This window comes from Nerophis lumbriciformis, linkage group LG37 (genome assembly GCF_033978685.3).
Source record: "Nerophis lumbriciformis linkage group LG37, RoL_Nlum_v2.1, whole genome shotgun sequence".
Lineage (NCBI taxonomy): Eukaryota > Metazoa > Chordata > Actinopteri > Syngnathiformes > Syngnathidae > Nerophis > Nerophis lumbriciformis.
Window position 1 is genome coordinate 5,610,384 of NC_084584.2, and position 26,380 is coordinate 5,636,763.

General features: G+C 38.7%; 1 protein-coding gene across 3 annotated transcripts in view; it reads right to left on the reverse strand.

Annotated features, from left to right (window-relative positions):
- supt20 (SPT20 homolog, SAGA complex component) overlaps positions 1-26,380 on the reverse strand; it is an 88,334-nt gene that overhangs the window by 5,656 nt on the left and 56,298 nt on the right. For 2 of the 3 annotated variants that reach the window (XM_061931523.2, XM_061931522.2), the window contains exons 20-23: positions 20,017-20,072; positions 19,827-19,934; positions 8,418-8,502; positions 1,556-1,659 (exon numbers count right to left, since the gene is read on the reverse strand). In XM_061931523.2, the coding sequence (XP_061787507.1) occupies positions 1,556-1,659; positions 8,418-8,502; positions 19,827-19,934; positions 20,017-20,072 (353 nt within the window). The remainder of the gene's footprint in view (positions 1-1,555; positions 1,660-8,417; positions 8,503-19,826; positions 19,935-20,016; positions 20,073-26,380) is intronic. The other variant, XM_061931524.2, reaches the window with a different exon arrangement.

Here is a 26,380-nt window from a genome sequence, read left to right on the forward strand (position 1 = left end):
AAAATGGCTCCTACTAAGCGACAGGTTTCCGGTTCATGAAAAGACGCAATCTCTCCATCCGCACACGGACTACTATTTCACAGCAACTGCCTAAAGACTTTCAAGAAAAGCTGGCTACTTTCCGTGCATATTGTAAAAACAAGATAGCTGAAAAAAAGATCCGGCCAGAGAACATTATCAACATGGACGAGGTTCCACTGACTTTTGCTATTCCTGTGAACCGCACTGTGGATACAACGGGAGCACGTACGGTGAATATTCGCACCACAGGGAATGAGAAGTCATCCTTCACTGTGGTTCTAGCTTGCCATGCTAATGGCCAGAAACTTCCACCCATGGTGATATTCAAAAGGAAGACCTTGCCAAAAGAGACCTTTCCAGCCGGCGTCATCATAAAAGCTAACTCGAAGGGATGGATGAAGAAAAGATGAGCGAGTGGTTAAGGTAAGTTTACGCGAAGAGGCCGGGTGGCTTTTTTCACGCAGCTCCGTCCATGTTGATATACGACTCCATGCGCGCCCACATCACGCTGGTTTTTAATATATTATTAAAGTTTGACTGACCTATCTGACTGTTTTTTTGACATTCCTTTAGCGCAGTTAGATGCGGCTTATAACACGGGGGCGGCTTATAGGTGGACAAAGTTTTGAAATATGCCGTTCATTGAAGGCGCGGCTTATAACCCAGGGCGCCTTATGGTGCGGAAAATACGGTATTTTAATAGTATTTTTAGAATGTGCCGTGGGCCTTTAAAACATTAGCGCAAATGGCCTCCGGGGCACACTTTTGACACCCCTGCTATAGATAATAAAAAATAAAATCTGATAAATCTATGGATAAAAAGCAGAGCCTGGCGGCGCATGCGCGTTTATCATAACTCTCTCTCTGTCTCTGTCTCTGCCCCTCCCTCACCAATGCTGCTGCGCACCTTTACAATTTGTTTTGTTTATAACCCCTTCTTAACCCTGAACGTACATTAAAAATACACGCAACCCTAAGTCAAAATGCCGGACATTTGAGGCATTTAAGAAACTCCGCCCTGACAGCTCCGCAAAAGAGGACGTATGGTCAGTCTATCCTAGCCCGGTCGCTGATAGCATGCCGTGTGTTGTGCCTCGGTGTGCATTGTTTACACAACGTGCGTTACGCTACTTAATATGTCCGTGTGGAAACTCGTTCGGTACACCTCCGAACCGAACCGGAACCCCCGTACCGAAACGGTTCAATACAAATACACGTACCGTTACACCCCTAACATAAACACTATAATAGTTGGACTGTTATGAATAATAACATAAAAACTATAATAGTTGGGCTGGTTATGATAACAAAACCTATGAAACGTTAATAACATCAGAACTGCACTAGACATAATAACACCATGTTGATAACATCAGAAGTATAATAGACACACGGCAGTGTAGTTTGCATATATTAGTATAGGGCCAACTCCACAGGGGTTGTGATGTCAGCGGCGTGCTGATGACCACAGACGACACAGATGGAGCTGACGTCAACCAGTGTGGCCGCCTGCACGTGTGTGTGTCACAGTTACTTGGATGTGAGGCTGCTGCTGATGCTGATGATGCTGCTGCTGGAGCCTCGGAGAAGGCAGCGGGGGCCCAGACCCGTCCGGCCCGCAGCCCAACTGGGACAGCACTGAGGATGGGGAGACCCCCGCCAGAGGGGAGACGTGACACGACAAGGAGAGAAGCAATAAAATAAAAAAAAAACATGGGAGGGTGATACAATAAGAGAGAGAGGAGGGAAGTTGTGTCTTTATCACCATTATTCTGTTTATTTTCATTTAACTCTTTTTTTTTCTATATTAAAATGATGCTGACAATTTCGTTGAATAAAAATATAATGTTTAAAAAATCCATCAGTGTATAATAAATCAAATGCAGACTGAAGCAATCGAACCAGCCAATGAGGTGGCAATTTTGAAGTCACGTGACACTGAATTTTTATGCACTCTATTTTTATACACTAAATCATTCTACAGTCAATTTTTTCATTTCAACAAACTGAATTTTTAAACAAATGCTGTTATTCAATGAAATTGTCAGCATAATGATGAAATAAAACAAATTTAGTGTATAAAAATATCAGTGCCGAAATATTTGTGGCTTTAAAATCTTTTTACAATGATTTTTCTTCTATTTTAACAAACTGAAATTTTATACAAATTTTGCCCACAAATATTCATGTAATAAAATTGTCAGCATAATCTTAAAAAAAATGTGTAAACAACTACCGTATTTTCCGCACTATAAGCCGCACCTAAAAACCACAAATTTTCACAAAAGCTGACAGTGCGGCTTATAACCCGGTGCGCCTTTTATATGGATTAATATAAATATTTATTTTCATAAAGTTTCGGTCTCGCAACTACGGTAAACAGCCGCCATCTTTTTTCCCCGTAGAAGAGGAAGCGCTTCTTCTTCTATGGTAAGCAACTGCCAAGGTAAGCACCCGCCCCCGTAGAAGAGGAAGCGCTTCTTCTTCTACGGTAAGCAACCACCCGCCCCCGTAGAAGAAGAGCGCGGGTATTACGTTTCATTTCCTTTGTGTGTTCCATGTTGATATACGACTCCATGCGCGCCCACATCACAGATGGTGTCAAAAAACAAGTGAAGCACACAAATACAACACTCGCCGTCATTCCGGGTGGATTAACCAAAGAACTCCAACCGCTCGATATTGGTGTCAACAGGGCATTTAAAGCACGACTGCGAACGGCGTGGGAACAATGGATGACCGAAGGCGAACACACCTTCACTAAGACAGGGAGACAGCGCCGGACGACATACGCCAACATCTGCCAGTGGATCGTAAATGCCTGGGCGGATATTTCGGTCACAACTGTGGTCCGAGCTTTCCGGAAGGCAATGACTTCGAGGAGACGGAGCCGGCCATTTTGGATCCCGTATTCGCCCAACTTTTTAATTCGGACACCGAAGGAGAAGAATTCGAGGGATTTATGAATGAAGAATAACTTCAGAAAGTGAGCGTTATGTTTATTTTGTGTGTTGTGACATTAACGTTCGAGCAACATTAAGTTATTGATGTTATTGCTCTGCACTATTTAGAATTTTACTATGTTTGTGATTGCACATTTGCACATTACCGTACATTTTGGGAGTGAACAGAGTTGTTAGAACGCTGGTTTTTAATATATTATTAAAGTTTGACTGACCTATCTGACTGTTTTTTTGACATTCCCTTTAGCGCAGTTAGATGCGGCTTATAACACGGGGCGGCTTATAGGTGGACAAAGTTTTGAAATATGCCGTTCATTGAAGGCGCGGCTTATAACCCAGGGCGCCTTATGGTGCGGAAAATACGGTACATGCAAAGAAATGGTGTGTAAAAGTATAGTGTTCAAAAATTGAGTGCAGGAAAATTTGTGGCTTTAAAATTCTAATTAAGAATGACGCAATCAAGCCTGCCTCAGAACCAGCCAATGAGGTGTCACAATTGAAGTCATGTGACATATTTCTGCACTGAATCTTTTACACTGTATTTTTTTTTTTTACACTAAATCTTTTAACAGTGATTTTTGTCATTTTAGCAAACTGAATTTTTAAACAAATGTTGCTCACAGATTTTTATTCAATGAAATTGTCAGCATAATTTGATAAAATAAAAATACAGTGTAAAACAAATTCAGTGTATAAAAATATCAGTGCAGAAATATTTGTGGCTTTAAAATATTTTTACAATGATTTTTCTTCTATTTTAACAAACTGAGATTTTATACAAATTTTTCCCACAAATATTAATTTAATAAAATTGTCAGCATAATCTTCTTTAAAAAAAATATGTGTAAACAATTAAATGCAAATAAATTGTGTCTATGAAAGTATAGTGTTTAAAAATTGAGTGCAGAAAAATGTGTGGCTTTAAAATTCTAATTAAGACTAGCAATCAACCCTGCCTCAGAACCAGCCAATGAGGTGTCACGTTTGAAGTCATGTGACATATTTTTGCACTGAATTTTTTTTTTTTTTACATTAAATCTTTTAACAGTGATTTTTTTTTCATTTCAGAAAACTGAATTTTTAAACCAATGTTGCTCACATATTTTTATTCAATGAAATTGTCAGCATAATTTGATAAAATAAAACTTCAGTGTGAAACAAATTTAGTGTAGCATATTTGTGGCTTTAAAATCTTTTTACAATGATTTTTCTTATATTTTAAAAAAACTGAGATTTTATACAAAATTTGCTCACAAATACTTATTTAATAAAAGTGTCAGCATAATCTTATTTAAAAAAATATGTGTAAAAAATTACATGCAAAAAAATAGTTTATATACATTCGGTGTAAAAGTATAGTGTTTAAAAATTGAGTGCAGAAAAATTTGTGGCTTTAAAATTCTGTCGCAATCAACCCTGCCTCAGAACCAGCCAATCAGGTGTCACGTTTGAAGCCACGTGACATATTTCTGCACTTTATTTTTTTTACACTAAATCTTTTTACAGTGATTTTTTTCATTTCAGCAAACTGAATTTTTAAACCAATTTTGCTCACAAATTTCAATTCAATTAAACTGTCAGCGTAATTTGATAAAATACAAAATTCAGTGTATAGAAATCAGTGCAGAAATATTTGTGCCTTTAAAATGTTTTTAAAGTGATATAAAATTATTATTTTAAAAATCTGAATATTTTAAACAAATTTTGCTTACACATTTTTATTCAATGAAATTGTCAGCATAATCTGACACAACAAAAAAATCAGTGTAAAAAATATAGTGTGTAAAATTTCAGTGCAGACATATTTGTGGCTTTAAATTCAAACTAAGACTGAAGCAATCGATCCTGCCTTAGAACCAGCCAGTGAGGTGTCAAGTTTGAAGTCACGTGACAAAGACCGAATAATTCTGCACTGAATTTTTAAACACATTTTGCTCTATAATTTTACTCTACGAAATCATCAGCATAAATTGATAAAATCTAAATTCAATGTAAAAAAAAAAAATAGTGTATAAAAATTCTGTGCAAAAAAGAGTGTATATAAATTCAGTGAAAAAATATAGTGTATAAAAATTCAGTGCAGAAATATTTGTGGCTTTAAAATTCCAATTAAGACTGAAGCAATCGATCCTGCCTCAGAACCAGCCAATCAGGTGTCAAGTATGAAGTCATGTGACACAGACAGAATATTTCTGCACTGAATTTTACTGCACTGAAATTTTTTAGACAATATTTTTAAGAACTTAATCTTAAATTATGATTCTTTTTTTCATTTCAACAAACTGAATTTTCAAACAAATTTTGATCACTAATTTTTAATTAATGAAATTGTCAACATAATTTGATAAAATAAAATAGTGTAAATAAACTATAACAAAAAATATATTGTATAAAAATTCAGTGCAGAAATATTTGTGGTTTAATTTTTTCTAACAGTGATTGTTTTTAAATGTTAAACTTTTAAACAAATTTTGCACAAAAAATTGTATTCAACGAAATTCAATTAAATCTAATAAAATAAAAATTCAGTGCAAAAAAAAAAAAAGTGTATAAAAATTCAGTGTAAAATATAGTGTACTGTATAAAAATTCAGCGCAAAAATATTTGTGGCTTTAAAATTCTAATTAAGACTGAAGCAATCGATCCTGCCTCAGACCCAGCCAATAAGGTGTCAAGTATGAAGTCATGTGACACGGACAGAATATTTCTGCACTGAAATTGTTTACACAAAATTTTGAAAAACTTAATCTTAAATTATAATTTTTTTTTTCATTTCAACAAACTCAATTTTCAAACGAATTTTGATCACTAATTTTTAATTAACGAAATCGTCAGCATAATTTGATAAAATAAAATATCAATGTAAAAAAACTATACATACTATAACAAAAAATATATTGTATAAAAATTCAGTGCAGAAATATTTGTGGCTTACATTTTTTTTAACAGTGATTGTTTTTAAATTTTAACAAACTTTTAAACAAATTTTGCTCACAAAATTTTATTCAACGAAATTCAATTAAATCTGATAAAATAAAAATTCAGTGCAAAAAAAAAAGTGTATAAAAATTCAGTGTAAAATATAGTGTACTGTATAAAAATTGAGTGCAAAAATATTTGTGGCTTTAAAATTCCAATTACCGTATTTTTCGGAGTATAAGTCGCACCTGCCGAAAATGCATAATAAAGAAGGAAAAAAACATGAGTCGCACTGGAGTATAAGTCGCATTTTTTGGGGAAATGTATTTGATAAAAGCCAACACCAAGAATAGACATTTGAAAGGCAATTTAAAATAAATAAAGAATAGTCAACAACAGGCTGAATAAGTGTACATTATATGAGGCATAAATAACCAACTGGTATGTTAACGTAACATATTATGGTAAGAGTCATTCAAATAACTATAACATATAGAACATGCTATACGTTTACCAAACAATCTGTCACTCCTAATCGCTAAATCCCATGAAATCTTATACGTGTAGTCTCTTACGTGAATGAGATAATAAATAATATTATTTGATATTTTACGCTAATGTGTTAATCGTTTCACACATAAGTCGCTCCTGAGTATAAGTCGCACCCCTGGCCAAACTATGAAAAAAAACTGCGATTTATAGTCCGAAAAATACGGTAAGACTGAAGCAATCGATCCTGCCTCAGAACCAGCCAATGAGGTGTCACGTTTGAAGTCACGTGACACGGACAGACTATTTTTGCACTGAATTTTTTACACTGTATTTTTTTCGTACTAAATCTTTTTACAGTGATTTTTTTCATTTCAAGAAGCATTGCTCACAAATTATTCAATTCAATGAAATTGCCAGCATAATTTGATCAAATAAAAAATGGTGTAAAAAAAATAGTGTATAAAAACTCAGTGTAAAAAAAGAGTGTACCGTATTTTCCGCACCATAAGGCGCCCTGGGTTATAAGCCGCGCCTTCAATGAACGGCATATTTCAAAACTTTGTCCACCTATAAGCCGCCCCGTGTTGTAAGCCGCATCTAACTGCGCTAAAGGAATGTCAAAAAAACAGTCAAATAGGTCAGTCAAACTTTAATAATATATTAAAACCAGCGTGATGTGGGCGCGCATGGAGTCGTATATCAACATGGACGGAGCTGCGTGAAAAAAGCCACCCGGCCTCTTCGCGTAAACTTAAACTTACCTTAACCACTCGCTCATCTTTTCTTCATCCATCCCTTCGAGTTAGCTTTTATGATGACGCCGGCTGGAAAGGTCTCTTTTGGCAAGGTCTTCCTTTTGAATATCACCATGGGTGGAAGTTTCTGGCCATTAGCATGGCAAGCTAGAACCACAGTGAAGGATGACTTCTCATTCCCTGTGGTGCGAATATTCACCGTACGTGCTCCCGTTGTATCCACAGTGCGGTTCACAGGAATATCAGTTGCTGTGAAATAGTAATCCGTGTGCGGATGGAGAGATTGCGTCTTTTCATGAACCGGATCCCTGTCGTTTAGTAGGAGCCATTTTGTGGTCTTTACAGATGTAAACACACAAAGGAAATGAAACGTACGGTAATATCCGCGCGCTTTTTCTTCTTCTACGCGGGCGGGTGGTTGCTTACAGTAGAAGAAGAAGCGCTTCCTGTTCTATGGGGGCGGGTGCTTACCTTGGCGGTTGCTTGCGTAGAAGAAGAAGCGCTTCCTGTTCTACCGGGAAAAAAGATGGCGGCTGTTTACCGTAGTTACGAGACCGAAACTTTATGAAAATGAATCTTAATATTTATCCATATATAAAGTGCACCGGGTTATAAGGCGCACTGTCAGCTTTTGAGAAAATTTGTGGTTTTTAGGTGCGCCTTATAGTGCGGAAAATACGGTATATAAATTCAATGTAAAAAAAATAGTGTATAAAAATTCAGTGCAGAAATGTTTGTGGCTTAAAAATCTATTTATTTATCTATTATGACTGAAGCAATCGATCCTGCCTCAGACCCAGCCAATGAGGTGTCAAGTTTGAAGTCACGTGACACGGACCGACTATTTTTGCCCTGAATTTTTTTTACAGCAATTTTTTTTTTCATTTCAACAAACTGATTTTTTAAACAATTTTTTATTCAACAAAATTGTCAGCATAGGTTAATGGAATTTTTAGACAGAATGTTTTTTTACACCGACTTTTTTCTTTTTCTTTTTCACACTGAATGTAAACAAACTGAATGTTTTGCTTCACAAATGTGTAGTCAATAAAATTGTCAGCATAATTTGATGTAAAAACAAGAATCTAATCTTTGGTGAGAAAGACACAAAGGAACCTCCGTAAGTACAAGCGGCATGGTGGGGAGGGGTGGGGGCTACAGAACATTCTAGAACCACTGGGAGATGTCAGTCATGGAGGGTTCTTTAGGAGATGTGAATGGTGTGGTTTCAAGGGGACAGAGGCGGGAGACGAGGGAGGCGTCCTACCTGCTGCCTGCGGGGACATGAAGCTGCCCAAGTTGATGACGGCAGTTTGCTGGTTTCCTAAACTTGCATCGGCGCACTGATCGCCCTGCGGACCAGAGAGCAGCTGTCACATTTGCACACGTGTTTTTGTGGCGTTCACCAAGTCAAAGTGTGTGGAGGCCATTTTTTTATTTTGTAAAAAATAAATCCGTTGCACTTCCAAGACAAATAGATGGCGGTACTGGACAGGTATGTTGTCTAACCAGGAAGTAGCTTTTTTCCATGAAACTGAATGTGTTACGTTGTGCCCTACAAAGTGATTATGCTGCAAGTATTGTGCTGTTTGATCGTGACATTCATCTTAGTTGTAGTCAGTGTTGGTCATCTTACCTGAAAAAAGTACTATAAGTCTACTTTTTCTACCGAGATCATAGAAGAGTAGTGTGGGCGGATGGTTGAAAGGTCCGAATCGGGTAAAAGGTAGCTCAAAATTTCGAGAATTTTGGGCATCGTAGAACTTTGAATACGTCATTTGAAAATGAATTTCTTGGAAATGTCAGGAAAACCAGGAATTACAAAAAAAAATATTGATACTAGCTACCTTAATACGTAATATGAATGGGTTGGTGTTGGAACTTTTTGAATAGGTTGAAAATGTTGACGTAGTAGCAGTTTGAATTGAGAATTGGTATTTCGGAATTCCTGGAATTTTGGTAAAACCAGGAATTTGTACGAAAAAAAAACCACACAAAAAACTTTTGTTGTCACAACTAAGAGGAATGTTTTGATGGTTGTATTTGGTTGAAATATGTAGACTGTGAAAACTTTCCAGGAAGAGGTGAAAACAGGGCTTTGAAAAAAAACATGAATTTTGGGAGTTCCTGGAATTTTTTTTACTTGGTAGTTTGATTGTCCAAGGTGAGTGGAAGGTGTGGATGTTGGAACGGTTAAAATCGGTTGAGAAATGTGGGATATGGAGAGTTTTGTATACTGGCCATTTATTGTCAATGGGGAGAAATTCCGGGAAATTCTGGGAAATCCGGTAATTTGGGGAAAGGGAAAACATGTTTTGCCTTTGAGATCTTATTAGAGTAGCATGGGTGGATGGTTGAAAGGTCCGAATCGGGTAAAAGGTAGCTCAACATTTCGAGAATTTTGGGCATCGTACAACTTTGAATACATCCATTCATTTGAAAACTAATTTCCTGAAAATTTGGGGATTTCAGGAAAAACTGGAATTAAACAAAAAAATATTGATACTAGCTACCGTAATAATATGAATGGGTTGGTGTTGGAATTTTTTGAATAGGTTGAAAAATGTTGACATAGTAGCAATTTGAATTGAGAATTGGTATTTCGGAATTCCTGGAATTTCGGTAAAACCGCGAATTTGTACAAAAAAAAAAAAACACACAAAAAACTTTTGTTGTCACAACTAAGAGGAATGTTTTGATGGTTGTATTTGGTTGAAATATGCGGACTGTGAAAACTTTCCAGGAAGAGGACAGGGCTTTGAAAAAAAAAAACATGAATTTTGGGAGTTCCTGGAATTTTTTTTTACTTGGTAGTTTGATTGTCCAAGGTGAGTGGAAGGTGTGGATGTTGGAACGGTTAAAATCGGTTGAGAAATGTGGGATATGGAGAGTTTTGTATACTGGCCATTTATTGTCAATGGGGAGAAATTCCGGGAAATTCTGGGAAATCCGGTAATTTGGGGAAAGGGAAAACATGTTTTGCCTTCGAGATCTTATTAGAGTAGCATGGGTGGATGGTTGAAAGGTCCGAATCGGGTAAAAGGTAGCTCAACATTTCGAGAATTTTGGGCATCGTACAACTTTGAATACGTCCATTCATTTGAAAACTAATTTCCTGAAAATTTGGGGATTTCAGGAAAAACTGGAATAAACAAAAATATATATTGATACTAGCTACCTTAATAATATGAATGGGTTGGTGTTGGAATTTTTCGAATAGGTTGAAAAATGTTGACGTAGTAGCAGTTTGAATTGAGAATTGGTATTTCGGAATTCCTGGAATTTCGGTAAAACCGGGAATTTGTACGGAAAAAAAACCACACAAAAAACTTTTGTTGTCACAACTAAGAGGAATGTTTTGATGGTTGTATTTGGTTGAAATATGTGGACTGTGAAAACTTTCCAGGAAGAGGTGAAAACAGGGCTTTGAAAAAAAACATGAATTTTGGGAGTTCCTGGAATTTTTTTTTACTTGGTAGTTTGATTGTCCAAGGTGAGTGGAAGGTGTGGATGTTGGAACGGTAAAAATGGTTGAGAAATGTGGGATATGGAGAGTTTTGTATACTGGCCATTTATTGTCAATGGGGAGAAATTCCGGGAAATTCTGGGAAATCCGGTAATTTGGGGAAAGGGAAAACATGTTTTGCCTTCGAGATCTTATTAGAGTAGCATGGGTGGATGGTTGAAAGGTCCGAATCGGGTAAAAGGTAGCTCAACATTTCGAGAATTTTGGGCATCGTACAACTTTGAATACGTCCATTCATTTGAAAACGAATTTCCTGAAAATTTGGGGATTTCAGGAAAAACTGGAATTTAAAAAAAAAATATTGATACTAGCTACCTTAATAATATGAATGGGTTGGTGTTGGAACTTTTCGAAAAGGTTGAAAATGTTGACGTAGTAGCAGTTTGAATTGAGAATTGGTATTTCGAAATTCCTGGAATTTCGGTAAAACCGGGAATTTGTACGAAAAAAAACAAACCCAAAAACTTTTGTTGTCACAACTAAGAGGAATGTTTTGATGGTTGTATTTGGTTGAAATATGTGGACTGTGAAAACTTTCCAGGAGAAGGGCTTTAAAAAAAACGGGAATTTTGGGAGTTCCTGGAATTTTTTTTTACTTGGTAGTTTGATTGTCCAAGGTGAGTGGAAGGTGTGGATGTTGGAACGGTTAAAATCGGTTGAGAAATGTGGGGTATGGAGAGTTTTGTATACTGGCCATTTATTGTCAATGGGGAGAAATTCCGGGAAATCCGGTAATTTGGGGAAAGGGAAAACATGTTTTGCCTTCGAGATCTTATTAGAGTAGCATGGGTGGATGGTTGAAAGGTCCGAATCGGGTAAAAGGTAGCTCAACATTTCGAGAATTTTGGGCATCGTACAACTTTGAATACGTCCATTCATTTGAAAACTAATTTCCTGAAAATTTGGGGATTTCAGGAAAAACTGGAATAAACAAAAATATATATTGATACTAGCTACCTTAATAATATGAATGGGTTGGTGTTGGAATTTTTCGAATAGGTTGAAAAATGTTGACGTAGTAGCAGTTTGAATTGAGAATTGGTATTTCGGAATTCCTGGAATTTCGGTAAAACCGGGAATTTGTACGGAAAAAAAACCACACAAAAAACTTTTGTTGTCACAACTAAGAGGAATGTTTTGATGGTTGTATTTGGTTGAAATATGTGGACTGTGAAAACTTTCCAGGAAGAGGTGAAAACAGGGCTTTGAAAAAAAACATGAATTTTGGGAGTTCCTGGAATTTTTTTTTACTTGGTAGTTTGATTGTCCAAGGTGAGTGGAAGGTGTGGATGTTGGAACGGTAAAAATGGTTGAGAAATGTGGGATATGGAGAGTTTTGTATACTGGCCATTTATTGTCAATGGGGAGAAATTCCGGGAAATTCTGGGAAATCCGGTAATTTGGGGAAAGGGAAAACATGTTTTGCCTTCGAGATCTTATTAGAGTAGCATGGGTGGATGGTTGAAAGGTCCGAATCGGGTAAAAGGTAGCTCAACATTTCGAGAATTTTGGGCATCGTACAACTTTGAATACGTCCATTCATTTGAAAACGAATTTCCTGAAAATTTGGGGATTTCAGGAAAAACTGGAATTTAAAAAAAAAATATTGATACTAGCTACCTTAATAATATGAATGGGTTGGTGTTGGAACTTTTCGAAAAGGTTGAAAATGTTGACGTAGTAGCAGTTTGAATTGAGAATTGGTATTTCGAAATTCCTGGAATTTCGGTAAAACCGGGAATTTGTACGAAAAAAAACAAACCCAAAAACTTTTGTTGTCACAACTAAGAGGAATGTTTTGATGGTTGTATTTGGTTGAAATATGTGGACTGTGAAAACTTTCCAGGAGAAGGGCTTTAAAAAAAACGGGAATTTTGGGAGTTCCTGGAATTTTTTTTTACTTGGTAGTTTGATTGTCCAAGGTGAGTGGAAGGTGTGGATGTTGGAACGGTTAAAATCGGTTGAGAAATGTGGGGTATGGAGAGTTTTGTATACTGGCCATTTATTGTCAATGGGGAGAAATTCCGGGAAATCCGGTAATTTGGGGAAAGGGAAAACATGTTTTGCCTTCGAGATCTTATTAGAGTAGCATGGGTGGATGGTTGAAAGGTCCGAATCGGGTAAAAGGTAGCTCAACATTTCGAGAATTTTGGGCATCGTACAACTTTGAATACGTCCATTCATTTGAAAACTAATTTCCTGAAAATTTGGGGATTTCAGGAAAAACTGGAATTTAAAAAAAAAATATTGATACTAGCTACCTTAATAATATGAATGGGTTTGTGTTGGAATTTTTCGAATAGGTTGAAAAATGTTGACGTAGTAGCAGTTTGAATTGAGAATTGGTATTTCGGAATTCCTGGAATTTCGGTAAAACCGGGAATTTGTACGAAAAAAAAAAAAAACCAAAAAACTTTTGTTGTCACAACTAAGAGGAATGTTTTGATGGTTGTATTTGGTTGAAATATGCGGACTGTGAAAACTTTCCAGGAAGAGTTGAAAACAGGGCTTTGAAAAAAACCCACGAATTTTGGGAGTTCCTGGAATTTTTTTTTACTTGGTAGTTTGATTGTCTATGGTGAGTGGAAGGTGTGGATGTTGGAACGGTTAAAATCGGTTGAGAAATGTGGGATATGGAGAGTTTTGTATACTGGCCATTTATTGTCAATGGGGAGACATTCCGGGAAATTCTGGGAAATCCGGTAATTTGGGGAAAGGGAAAACATGTTTTGCCTTCGAGATCTTATTAGAGTAGCATGGGTGGATGGTTGAAAGGTCCGAATCGGGTAAAAGGTAGCTCAGAATTTCGAGAATTTTGGGCATTGTAGAACTTTGAATACGTCATTTGAAAATGAATTTCCTGGAAATTTGGGGATTTCAGGAAAAACTGGAATAAAAAAAAAAAAAATTGATACTAGCTACCTTAATAATATGAATGGATTTGTGTTGGAATTTTTCGAATAGGTTGAAAAACGTTGACGTAGTAGCAGTTTGAATTGAGAATTGGTATTTCGGAATTACTGGAATTTCGGTAAAACCGGAGATTTGTACGAAAAAAAACAAAACCCACAAAACCTTTGTTGTCACAACTAAGAGGAATGTTTTGGTGGTTGTATTTGGTTGAAATATGTGGACTGTGAAAACTTTCCAGGAAGAGGTGAAAACAGGGCTTCGAAAAAAACATGAATTTTGGGAGTTCCTGGAATTTTCTTTTTACTTAGTAGTTTGATTGTCTAAGGTGAGTGGAAGGTGTGGATGTTGGAACGGTTAAAATCGGTTGAGAAATGTGGGATATGGAGAGTTTTGTATACTGGCCATTTATTGTCAATGGGGAGAAATTCCGGGAAATTCTGGGAAAACCGGTAATTTGGGGAAAGGGAAAACATGTTTTGCCTTCGAGATCTTATTAGAGTAGCATGGGTGGATCGTTGAAAGTTCCGAATCGGGTAAAAGGTAGCTCAACATTTCGAGAATTTTGGGCATCGTACAACTTTGAATACGTCCATTCATTTGAAAACTAATTTCCTGAAAATTTGGGGATTTCAGGAAAAACTGGAATTTAAAAAAAAAATATTGATACTAGCTACCTTAATAATATGAATGGGTTGGTGTTGGAATTTTTCGAATAGGTTGAAAAATGTTGACGTGGTAGCAGTTTGAATTGAGAATTGGTATTTCGGAATTCCTGGAATTTCGGTAAAACCGGGAATTTGTACGAAAGAAAAACAAAAACAAAAACTTTTGTTGTCACAACTAAGAGGAATGTTTTGATGGTTGTATTTGGTTGAAATATGTGGACTGTGAAAACTTTCCAGGAGAAGGGCTTTGAAAAAAACGGGAATTTTGGGAGTTCCTGGAATTTTTTTTTACTTGGTAGTTTGATTGTCCAAGGTGAGTGGAAGGTGTGGATGTTGGAACGGTTAAAATCGGTTGAGAAATGTGGGATATGGAGAGTTTTGTATACTGGCCATTTATTGTCAATGGGGAGAAATTCCGGGAAATCCGGTAATTTGGGGAAAGGGAAAACATGTTTTGCCTTCGAGATCTTATTAGAGTAGCATGGGTGGATGGTTGAAAGGTCCGAATCGGGTAAAAGGTAGCTCAACATTTCGAGAATTTTGGGCATCGTACAACTTTGAATACGTCCATTCATTTGAAAACTAATTTCCTGAAAATTTGGGGATTTCAGGAAAAACTGGAATTAAAAAAAAATATATATTGATACTAGCTACCTTAATAATATGAATGGGTTTGTGTTGGAATTTTTCGAATAGGTTGAAAAACGTTGACGTAGTAGCAGTTTGAATTGAGAATTGGTATTTCGGAATTACTGGAATTTCGGTAAAACCGGAGATTTGTACGAAAAAAAACAAAACCCAAAAAACCTTTGTTGTCACAACTAAGAGGAATGTTTTGGTGGTTGTATTTGGTTGAAATATGTGGACTGTGAAAACTTTCCAGGAAGAGGTGAAAACAGGGCTTCGAAAAAAACATGAATTTTGGGAGTTCCTGGAATTTTCTTTTTACTTAGTAGTTTGATTGTCTAAGGTGAGTGGAAGGTGTGGATGTTGGAACGGTTAAAATCGGTTGAGAAATGTGGGATATGGAGAGTTTTGTATACTGGCCATTTATTGTCAATGGGGAGAAATTCCGGGAAATTCTGGGAAAACCGGTAATTTGGGGAAAGGGAAAACATGTTTTGCCTTCGAGATCTTATTAGAGTAGCATGGGTGGATCGTTGAAAGTTCCGAATCGGGTAAAAGGTAGCTCAACATTTCGAGAATTTTGGGCATCGTACAACTTTGAATACGTCCATTCATTTGAAAACTAATTTCCTGAAAATTTGGGGATTTCAGGAAAAACTGGAATTTAAGAAAAAAATATTGATACTAGCTACCTTAATAATATGAATGGGTTGGTGTTGGAATTTTTCGAATAGGTTGAAAAATGTTGACGTGGTAGCAGTTTGAATTGAGAATTGGTATTTCGGATTTCCTGGAATTTCGGTAAAACCGGGAATTTGTACGAAAGAAAAACAAAAACAAAAACTTTTGTTGTCACAACTAAGAGGAATGTTTTGATGGTTGTATTTGGTTGAAATATGTGGACTGTGAAAACTTTCCAGGAGAAGGGCTTTGAAAAAAAACGGGAATTTTGGGAGTTCCTGGAATTTTTTTTACTTGGTAGTTTGATTGTCCAAGGTGAGTGGAAGGTGTGGATGTTGGAACGGTTAAAATCGGTTGAGAAATGTGGGATATGGAGAGTTTTGTATACTGGCCATTTATTGTCAATGGGGAGAAATTCCAGGAAATTCTGGGAAATCCGGTAATTTGGGGAAAGGGAAAACATGTTTTGCCTTCGAGATCTTATTTGAGTAGCATGGGTGGATGGTTGAAAGGTCCGAATCGGGTAAAAGGTAGCTCAACATTTCGAGAATTTTGGGCATCGTACAACTTTGAATACGTCCATTCATTTGAAAACTAATTTCCTGAAAATTTGGGGATTTCAGGAAAAACTGGAATTTAAAAAAAAAATATTGATACTAGCTACCTTAATAATATGAATGGGTTGGTGTTGGAACTTTTTGAATAGGTTGAAAATGTTGACGTAGTAGCAGTTTGAATTGAGAATTGGTATTTCGAAATTCCTGGAATTTTGGTAAAACCGGGAATTTGTACGAAAACAAAAACAAAAAAAAACTTTTGTTGTCACAACTAAGAGGAATGTTTTGATGGTTGTATTTGGTTGAAATATGTGGACTGTGAAAACTTTGCGGGAGAAGATGAAAACAGGGCTTTGAAAAAAACGGGAATTTTGGGAGTTCCTGGAATTTTTTTTTTACTTGGTAGTTTGATTGTCCAAGGTGAGTGGAAGGTGTGGATGTTGGAACGGTTAAAATCGGTTGAGAAATGTAGGATATGGAGAGTTTTGTTTACTGGCCATTTATTGTCAATGGGGAGAAATTCCAGGAAATTCTGGGAAAACCGGTAATTTGGGGAAAGGGAAAACATGTTTTGCCTTCGATATCTTATTAGAGTAGCATGGGTGGATGGTTGAAAGGTCCGAATCGGGTAAAAGGTAGCTCAACATTTGGAGAATTTTGGGCATCGTAGAACTTTGAATACGTCATTTGAAAATGAATTTCCTGGAAATTTGGGGATTTCAGGAAAAACTGGAATTTAAAAAAAAAAAATTGATACTAGCTACCTTAATAATATGAATGGGTTGGTGTTGGAATTTTTCGAATAGGTTAAAAAATGTTCACGTAGTAGCAGTTTGAATTGAGAATTGGTATTTCGGAATTCCTGGAATTTTGGTAAAACCGGGAATTTGTACGGAAAAAAAACCACACAAAAAACTTTTGTTGTCACAAGTAAGAGGATTGTTTTGATGGTTGTATTTGGTTGAAATATGTGGACTGTGAAAACTTTCCAGGAAGAGGTGAAAACAGGGCTTTGAAAAAAAACATGAATTTTGGGAGTTCCTGGAATTTTTTTTACTTGGTAGTTTGATTGTCCAAGGTGAGTGGAAGGTGTGGATGTTGGAACGGTTAAAATCGGTTGAGAAATGTGGGATATGGAGAGTTTTGTATACTGGCCATTTATTGTCAATGGGGAGAAATTCCGGGAAATTCTGGGAAAACCGGTAATTTGGGGAAAGGGAAAACATGTTTTGCCTTCGATATCTTATTAGAGTAGCATGGGTGGATGGTTGAAAGCTCCGAATCGGGTAAAAGGTAGCTCAACATTTGGAGAATTTTGGGCATCGTAGAACTTTGAATACGTCATTTGAAAATGAATTTCCTGAAAATTTGGGGATTTCAGGAAAAACTGGAATTTAAAACAAAAATATTGATACTAGCTACCTTAATAATATGAATGGGTTTGTGTTGGAATTTTTCGAATAGGTTGAAAAATGTTGACGTAGTAGCAGTTTGAATTGAGAATTGGTACTTCGGAATTCCTGGAATTTCGGTAAAACCGGGAATTTGTACGAAAAAACCAAAAAACTTTTGTTGTCACAACTAAGAGGAATGTTTTGATGGTTGTATTTGGTTGAAATATGTGGACTGTGAAAACTTTCCAGGAAGAGGTGAAAACAGGGCTTTGAAAAAAACATGAATTTTGGGAGTTCCTGGAATTTTTTTTTTACTTGGTAGTTTGATTGTCTAAGGTGAGTGGAAGGTGTGGATGTTGGAACGGTTAAAATCGGTTGAGAAATGTGGGATATGGAGAGTTTTGTATACTGGCCATTTATTGTCAATGGGGAGAAATCCTGGGAAATTCTGGGAAATCCGGTAATTTGGGGAAAGGGAAAACATGTTTTGCCTTCGAGATCTTATTAGAGTAGCATGGGTGGATGGTTGAAAGGTCCGAATCGGGTAAAAGGTAGCTCAACATTTCGAGAATTTTGGGCATCGTACAACTTTGAATACGTCCATTCATTTGAAAACGAATTTCCTGAAAATTTGGGGATTTCAGGAAAAACTGGAATTAAAAAAAAAAATATTGATACTAGCTACCTTAATAATATGAATGGGTTTGTGTTGGAATTTTTCGAATAGGTTGAAAAATGTTGACGTAGTAGCAGTTTGAATTGAGAATTGGTATTTCGGAATTACTGGAATTTCGGTAAAACCGGAGATTTGTACGAAAAAAAACAAAACCCAAAAAACCTTTGTTGTCACAACTAAGAGGAATGTTTTGATGGTTGTATTTGGTTGAAATATGTGGATGGTGAAAACTTTCCAGGAAGAGGTGAAAACAGGGCTTTGAAAAAAAACATGAATTTTGGGAGTTCCTGGAATTTTTTCTTTACTTGGTAGTTTGATTGTCCAAGGTGAGTGGAAGGTGTGGATGTTGGAACGGTTAAAATCGGTTGAGAAATGTGGGATATGGAGAGTTTTGTATACTGGCCATTTCTTGTCAATGGGGAGAAATTCCGTGAAATTCTGGGAAATCCGGTAATTTGGGGAAAGGGAAAACATGTTTTGCCTTCGAGATCTTATTAGAGTAGCATTGGTGGATGGTTGAAAGGTCCGAATCGGGTAAAAGGTAGCTCAGAATTTCGAGAATTTTGGGCATTGTAGAACTTTGAATACGTCATTTGAAAATGAATTTCCTGGAAATTTGGGGATTTCAGGAAAAACTGGAATTAAAAAAAAAAATATTGATACTAGCTACCTTAATAATATGAATGGGTTGGTGTTGGAACTTTTTGAATAGGTTGAAAATGTTGACGTAGTAGCAGTTTGAATTGAGAATTGGTATTTCGAAATTCCTGGAATTTTGGTAAAACCGGGAATTTGTACGAAAAAAAACCACACAAAAAACTTTTGTTGTCACAACTAAGAGGAATGTTTTGATGGTTGTATTTGGTTGAAATATGTGGACTGTGAAAAATTTCCAGGAAGAGGGCTTTGAAAAAAAAACATGAATTTTGGGAGTTCCTGGAATTTTTTTTTTACTTGGTAGTTTGATTGTCCAAGGTGAGTGGAAGGTGTTGACAGTGGAACGGTTCGAATTGGGTGAGAAATGCGGCAAGTGTGCAAATTCGAAAAATGTCCCGTTCATTTTCAACGGGAAAAACGTCCCCGGAAAACCGGGAATTTTGGGTAATCCGAAATATTTTCAAACAATTTTCATGGTGAGCACACGATTCCCGACCGAGCCGAACGTTTTGATACCTGAACGGTTCTGATCGGATGAACACTTTGGGCTGTGGACTCCAGCAAACGTTTGTGGAAGAATCATAATAATAAATTGACAGTTTTTTTAGGTGTAGAATAACGTGTGCGAATGCTTGGACGTTCACACAATTACTCGTAACTGGAAAAAAATAACGTTATACTTCAAAGCCGGTAGTCGTTTTCACTACCAAATCTGAAGGTGTCGAAATTGCCATGTAAAATCGCTAATGCTAACAGTAGCCTGTCTATGGCAAATCCAATGTAAATTAGCATCAAGCTAGCACATTTTGGAAGAGTTGAGCCTCACTTTGTGTTTTCTACCAAGCATACTTGTATCAAAGTGTAGCACCGTTTGATTTGACATGGATTGATACCCGGTAGTAGCGACTCCGGCACCAAAACAAGCCAGGTCTCAACACAGCAATATGGTAGGATTGTTCTGTGGCGCCGTATCGACTCACCGTCTCCCCCTGCTGCTGAGGGCTGGAAGTGGCTGACTGACTCTGCGGGGAGAACTGGGAGAGCTGCTGCTGCTGCACGGGATTAAAGATGAGAGGACCGGTGGGGATCTGCAGGTGTAATCACAGGGGAGGGGGGCGTGAGAGGGGCAGGGAGGGGAGGAGAGAAAGAAAAAAAGTCCCAAGGTGTTACCTGCAGCAGGTTCAGTGGTCGCAGGCCCGTGCTGCTGTTCAGGCCGAAGTGACTCCCTGGAACAATTGTTGTTGGTGATTAGGAATTGTGGATATGAGCCCAGACATAGTATGATTGGTGTTGTGCAGGCCTTTCTCACGCCCCCCCCCCCTCCCCGACACCTTATCATGCTCGTCTCACCACATAAATACTAATCTAATGATTATAACACTTGAAAGGGATGCCTTTATTTGATGTTCAAGCAGTGCTGCCACCTAGCTGGAGACTTGTGTACATTTTTCTCACGCCCCCCCTCTCCCCGACATCGTATCATGCCCACCCTACTATATAAGAAGTACTGGTCTAATGATTATGCAACATGAAAGGATATCTGTATTTCATGTTCGAGGACTGTTGCCACCTAGCTGGAAGCGTGTGTATTGTTTTCTCACGCCCCCCCCCGACATCTTATCATGCCCACCCCACTATAAACACTAGTCTAATAGTAATTAAACATGAAAGGACATCTGTATTTCATGTTCGAACAGTGCTGCCACCTAGCTGAAGAGACATGTATTGTTTTCTCACGCTCCTCCTGGACATCTTATTATGCCCACCTCACTATAAACACTGGCCTAATGATTGTAAAATTTGAAAGGATATCTGTATTGCATGTTTGAACAGTGCTGCCACCGAGCTGAAGATTTGTGTATCGTTTTCTCACGCCCCCCGCCCCTTGACATGTCATTATGCCCGCCCTACTATATAAGAAGTACGGGTCTAATGATTGTAAAACTTGAAAGGACATCTGTATTTCACGTTCGGACAGTGCTGCCACCTAGCTGAAGACTTGTGTATTGTTTTCTCATGCCCCCCCCGCCCCCCTTGAGATCTTATCATGCCCACCCCACTATAAACACTGGTCTAATAGTAATTCAACGTAAAAGGACATCTGTATTTCATGTTCGAGCAGTGCTGCCACCTAGTTGAAGACACGTGTATTGTTTTCTCACGCCCCCCCTGACATCCTATCATGCCCACCCCACTATAAACACTAGTCTAATAGTAATTGAACGTGAAAGGACATCTGTATTTCATGTTCGAGCAGTGCTGCCACCTAGCTGAAGACACATGTATTGTTTTCTCACGCCCCCATGACATCTTATTATGCCCACCCCACTATAAACACTGCTCTAATGATTATGCAACGTGAAAGGGTATCTTTATATGATTTTCGAACAGTGCTGCCACCTCGCTTTAAGACTTGTGTATTGTTTTCTCACGCCCCCCCGCCCCCCTGACATCTTATCATGCCCACCCCACTATAAACACTAGTCTAATAGTAATTGAATGTGAAAGGACATCTGTATTTCATGTTCAAGCAGTGCTGCCATCTAGCTGAAGACCTGTGTATTGTTTTCTCACGCCCCCCGCCCCTTGACATGTCATTAAGCCCACCCTAGTATATAAGAAGTACTGGTCTAATGATTGTAAAACTTGAAAGGATATCTGTATTTCACGTTCGAACAGTGCTGCCACCTAGCTGAAGACACGTGTCCCGTGTGTATTGTATCCGACTTGTGCATTGTTTTCTCACGCCCCCCCTTGAGATCTTATCATGCCGACTCCACTACACACACTAAACTATTGGTAATTAAACGTGAAAGGACATCTGTATTTCATGTTCGAACAGTGCTACCACATAGCTAAAGACTTGTGTACGGTTTTCTCACGCCCCCCCAACATCTTATCATGCCCATCCGACTATAAATACTGGTCTAATGATTATGCCACGTGAAAGGATATCTTTATTTGATTTTCGAACAGTGCTGCCACCGAGCTCGAGACTTGTGTATTGTTTTCTCACGCCCCCCCCCCCCCCCCCCCCTGACATGTTATCATGTCCACCCCACTATAAACACTAGTCTAATAGTAATTAAACGTGGAAGGACATCTGTATTTCATGTTCGAGCAGTGCTGCCACCCAGCTGAAGACCTGTGTATTGTTTTCTCACGCCCCCCCTGACAACTTATCATGCCCACCTCACTATATAAACACTGGTCTAATGATTAGAATACTTGAAAGGATATCTATATTTCAGGGGTGAGCAGTGCTGCCACCTAGCTGAAGACTTTGGTAATGTTTGCTCATGCCCCCTACTGACAACTTATCCTGCCCACCCAACTATAAACACTGGTCTAATGATTATAAAACTTGTTAAATCTGTATTTCCTGTTCGAACAGTGCTGCCACCTAGCTGAAGACTTGTGTACGGTTTTCTCACGCCCCCCATGACAACTTATCATGCCCACCCCACTATATAAACACTGGTCTAATGATTAGAATACTTGAAAGGATATCTATATTTCAGGGGTGAGCAGTGCTGCCACCTAGCTGAAGACTTTTGTAATGTTTGCTCACGCCCCCCTGACAACTTATCCTGCCCACCCCATTATAAACACTGGTCTAATGATTGTAAAACTTGTAAAATCTGTATTTCCCGTTCGAACAGTGCTGCCACTTAGCTGAAGACTTGTGTACCATTTTCTCACGCCCCCCCTGACATCTTATCATGCCCACCCCCCTATAAACACTAGTCTAATAGTAATTAAACGTGAAAGGACATCTGTATTTCATGTTCGAGCAGTGGTGCCACCCAGCTGAAGACCTGTGTATTGTTTTCTCACGCCCCCCCTGACAACTTATCATGCCCACTCCACTATATAAACACTGGTCTAATGATTAGAATACTTGAAAGGATATCTATATTTCAGGGGTGAGCAGTGCTGCCACCTAGCTGAAGACTTTTGTATTGTTTGCTCACGCCCCCCTGACAACCTATCCTGCCCACCCCACTATAAACACTGGTCTAATGATTGTAAAACTTGTAAAATCTGTATTTCCCATTCGAACGGTGCTGTCACCTAGCTGAAGACTTGTGTACTGTTTTCTCACGCCCCCCCTGACATCTTATCATGTCCACCCCACTACAAACTCTAGTCTTATAGTAATTAAACGTGGAAGGACATCTGTATTTCATGTTCGAGCAGTGCTGCCATCTAGCTGCAGACCTGTGTATTGTTTTCTCACGCCCCCCACCCCTTGACATGTCATTAAGCCCGTCCTACTATTTAAGAAGTACTGGTCTAATGATTGTAAAACTTGAAAGGATATCTGTATTTCACGTTCTAACAGTGCTGCCACCTAGCTGAAGACACGTGTCCCCTGTGTATTGTATCCGACTTGTGTATTGTTTTCTCACGCCCCTCCCTTGAGATCTTATCATGCCGACTCCACTACACACACTAGACTATTAGTAATTAAACGTGAAAGGACATCTGTATTTCATGTTCGAACAGTGCTGCCACCTAGCTGAAGACTTGTGTACGGTTTTCTCACGCCCCCCCCCCCCCAACATCTTATCATGCCCATCCCACTATAAATACTGGTCTAATGATTATGCAACGTGAAAGGATATCTTTATTTGATTTTCGAACAGTGCTGCCACCTAGCTGGAGACTTGTGTATTGTTTTCTCACGCCCCCCCTGACATCTTATCATGCCCACCCCCCTATAAACACTAGCCTAATAGTAATTAAACGTGGAAGGACATCTGCATTTCATGTTCGAACAGTGCTGCCACCTAGCTGAAGACTTGTGTACGGTTTTCTCACGCCCCCCCCAACATCTTATCATGCCCATCCCACTATAAATACTGGTCTAATGATTATGCAATGTGAAAGGATATCTGTATTTCATGTTCGAGCAGTGCTGCCACCCAGCTGAAGACCTGTGTATTGTTTTCTCACGCCCCCCCTGACAACTTATCATGCCCACTCCACTATATAAACTAATAATTAGAATACTTGAAAGGATATCTATATTTCAGGGGTGAGCAGTGCTGCCACCTAGCTGAAGACTTTTGTAATGTTTGCTCACGCCCCCCTGACAACTTATCCTGCCCACCCCACTATAAACACTGGTCTAATGATTATAAAACTTGTTAAATCTGTATTTCCCGTTCAAACAGTGCTGCCACCTAGCTGAAGACTTGTGTACCGTTTTCTCACGCCCCCCCCCTGACATCTTATCATGCCCACCCCACTATAAACACTAGTCTAATAGTAATTAAACGTGAAAGAACATCAATCAATCAATCAATCAATCAATGTTTATTTATATAGCCCTAAATCACAAAAGTCTCAAAGGGCTATCTGTATTTCATGTTCGAGCAGTGCTGCCACCCAGCTGAAGACCTGTGTATTGTTTTCTCACGCCCCCCCTGACAACTTATCATGCCCACCCCACGATATAAACACTGGTCTAATGATTAGAATACTTGAAAGGATATCTATATTTCAGGGGTGAGCAGTGCTGCCACCTAGCTGAAGACTTTTGTAATGTTTGCTCACGCCCCCCCTGACAACTTATCCTGCCCACCCCACTATAAACACTGGTCTAATGATTGTAAAACTTGTAAAATCTGTATTTCCCGTTCGAACAGTGCTGCCACCTAGCTGAAGACTTGTGTACGGTTTTCTCACGCCCCCCCCTGACATCTTATCATGCCCACCCCACTATAAACACTAGTCTAATAGTAATTAAACGTGGAAGGACATCTGTATTTCATGTTCGAGCAGTGCTGCCACCCAGCTGAAGACCTGTGTATTGTTTTCTCACGCCCCCCCCTGACAACTTATCATGCCCACTCCACTATATAAACACTGGTCTAATGATTAGAATACTTGAAAGGATATCTATATTTCAGGGGTGAGCAGTGCTGCCACCTAGCTGAAGACTTTTGTAATGTTTGCTCACGCCCCCCCTGACAACTTATCCTGCCCACCCAACTATAAACACTGGTCTAATGATTATAAAACTTGTTAAATATGTATTTCCCGTTCGAACAGTGCTGCCACCTAGCTGAAGACTTGTGTACGGTTTTCTCACGCTCCCCCCCGACATCTTATCATGCCCACCCCACTATAAACACTAGTCTAATAGTAATTAAACGTGGAAGGACATCTGTATTTCATGTTCGAGCAGTGCTGCCACCCAGCTGAAGACCTGTGTATTGTTTTCTCACGCCCCCCCCCTGACAACTTATCATGCCCACCCCACTATATAAACACTGGTCTAATGATTAGAATACTTGAAAGGATATCTATATTTCAGGTGTGAGCAGTGCTGCCACCTAGCTGAAGACTTTTGTAATGTTTGCTCACGCCCCCCCCTGACAACTTATCCTGCCCACCCAACTATAAACACTGGTCTAATGATTGTACAACTTGTAAAATCTGTATTTCCCATTCGAACGGTGCTGCCACCTAGCTGAAGACTTGTGTACTGTTTTCTCACGCCCCCCTGCCAACTTATCCTGCCCACCCAACTATAAACACTGGTCTAATGATTGTAAAACTTGTAAAATCTGTATTTCCCATTCGAACAGTGCTGCCACTTAGCTGAAGACTTGTGTACGGTTTTCTCACGCCCCCCCCTGACATCTTATCATGCCCACCCCACTATAAACACTAGTCTAATAGTAATTAAACGTGAAAGAACATCAATCAATCAATCAATGTTTATTATATAGCCCTAAATCACAAAAGTCTCAAAGGGCTATCTGTATTTCATGTTCGAGCAGTGGTGCCGCCCAGCTGAAGACCTGTGTATTGTTTTCTCACGCCCCCCCTGACAACTTATCATGCCCACTCCACTATATAAACACTGGTCTAATGATTAGAATACTTGAAAGGATACCTATATTTCAGAGGTGAGCAGTGCTGCCACCTAGCTGAAGACTTTTGTAATGTTTGCTCACGCCCCCCCTGACAACTTATCCTACCCACCCAACTATAAACACTGGTCTAATGATTGTAAAACTTGTAAAATCTGTATTTCCCGTTCGAACAGTGCTGCCACTTAGCTGAAGACTTGTGTACGGTTTTCTCACGCCCCCCCCTGACATCTTATCATGTCCACCCCACTATAAACACTAGTCTAATAGTAATTAAACGTGAAAGAACATCAATCAATCAATCAATGTTTATTTATATAGCCCTAAATCACAAAAGTCTCAAAGGGCTATCAGTATTTCATGTTCGTGCAGTGCTGCCACCCAGCTGAAGACCTGTGTATTGTTTTCTCACGCTCCCCCTGACAACTTATCATGCCCACTCCACTATATAAACACTGGTCTAATGATTAGAATACTTAAAAGGATATCTGTATTTCAGGGGTGAGCAGTGCTGCCACCGAGCTGAAGACTTTTGTATTGTTTGCTCACGCCCCCCCTGACAACTTATCCTGCCCACCCCACTATAAACACTGGTCTAATGATTGTAAAATCTGTATTTCCCATTCGAACGATGCTGCCACCTAGCT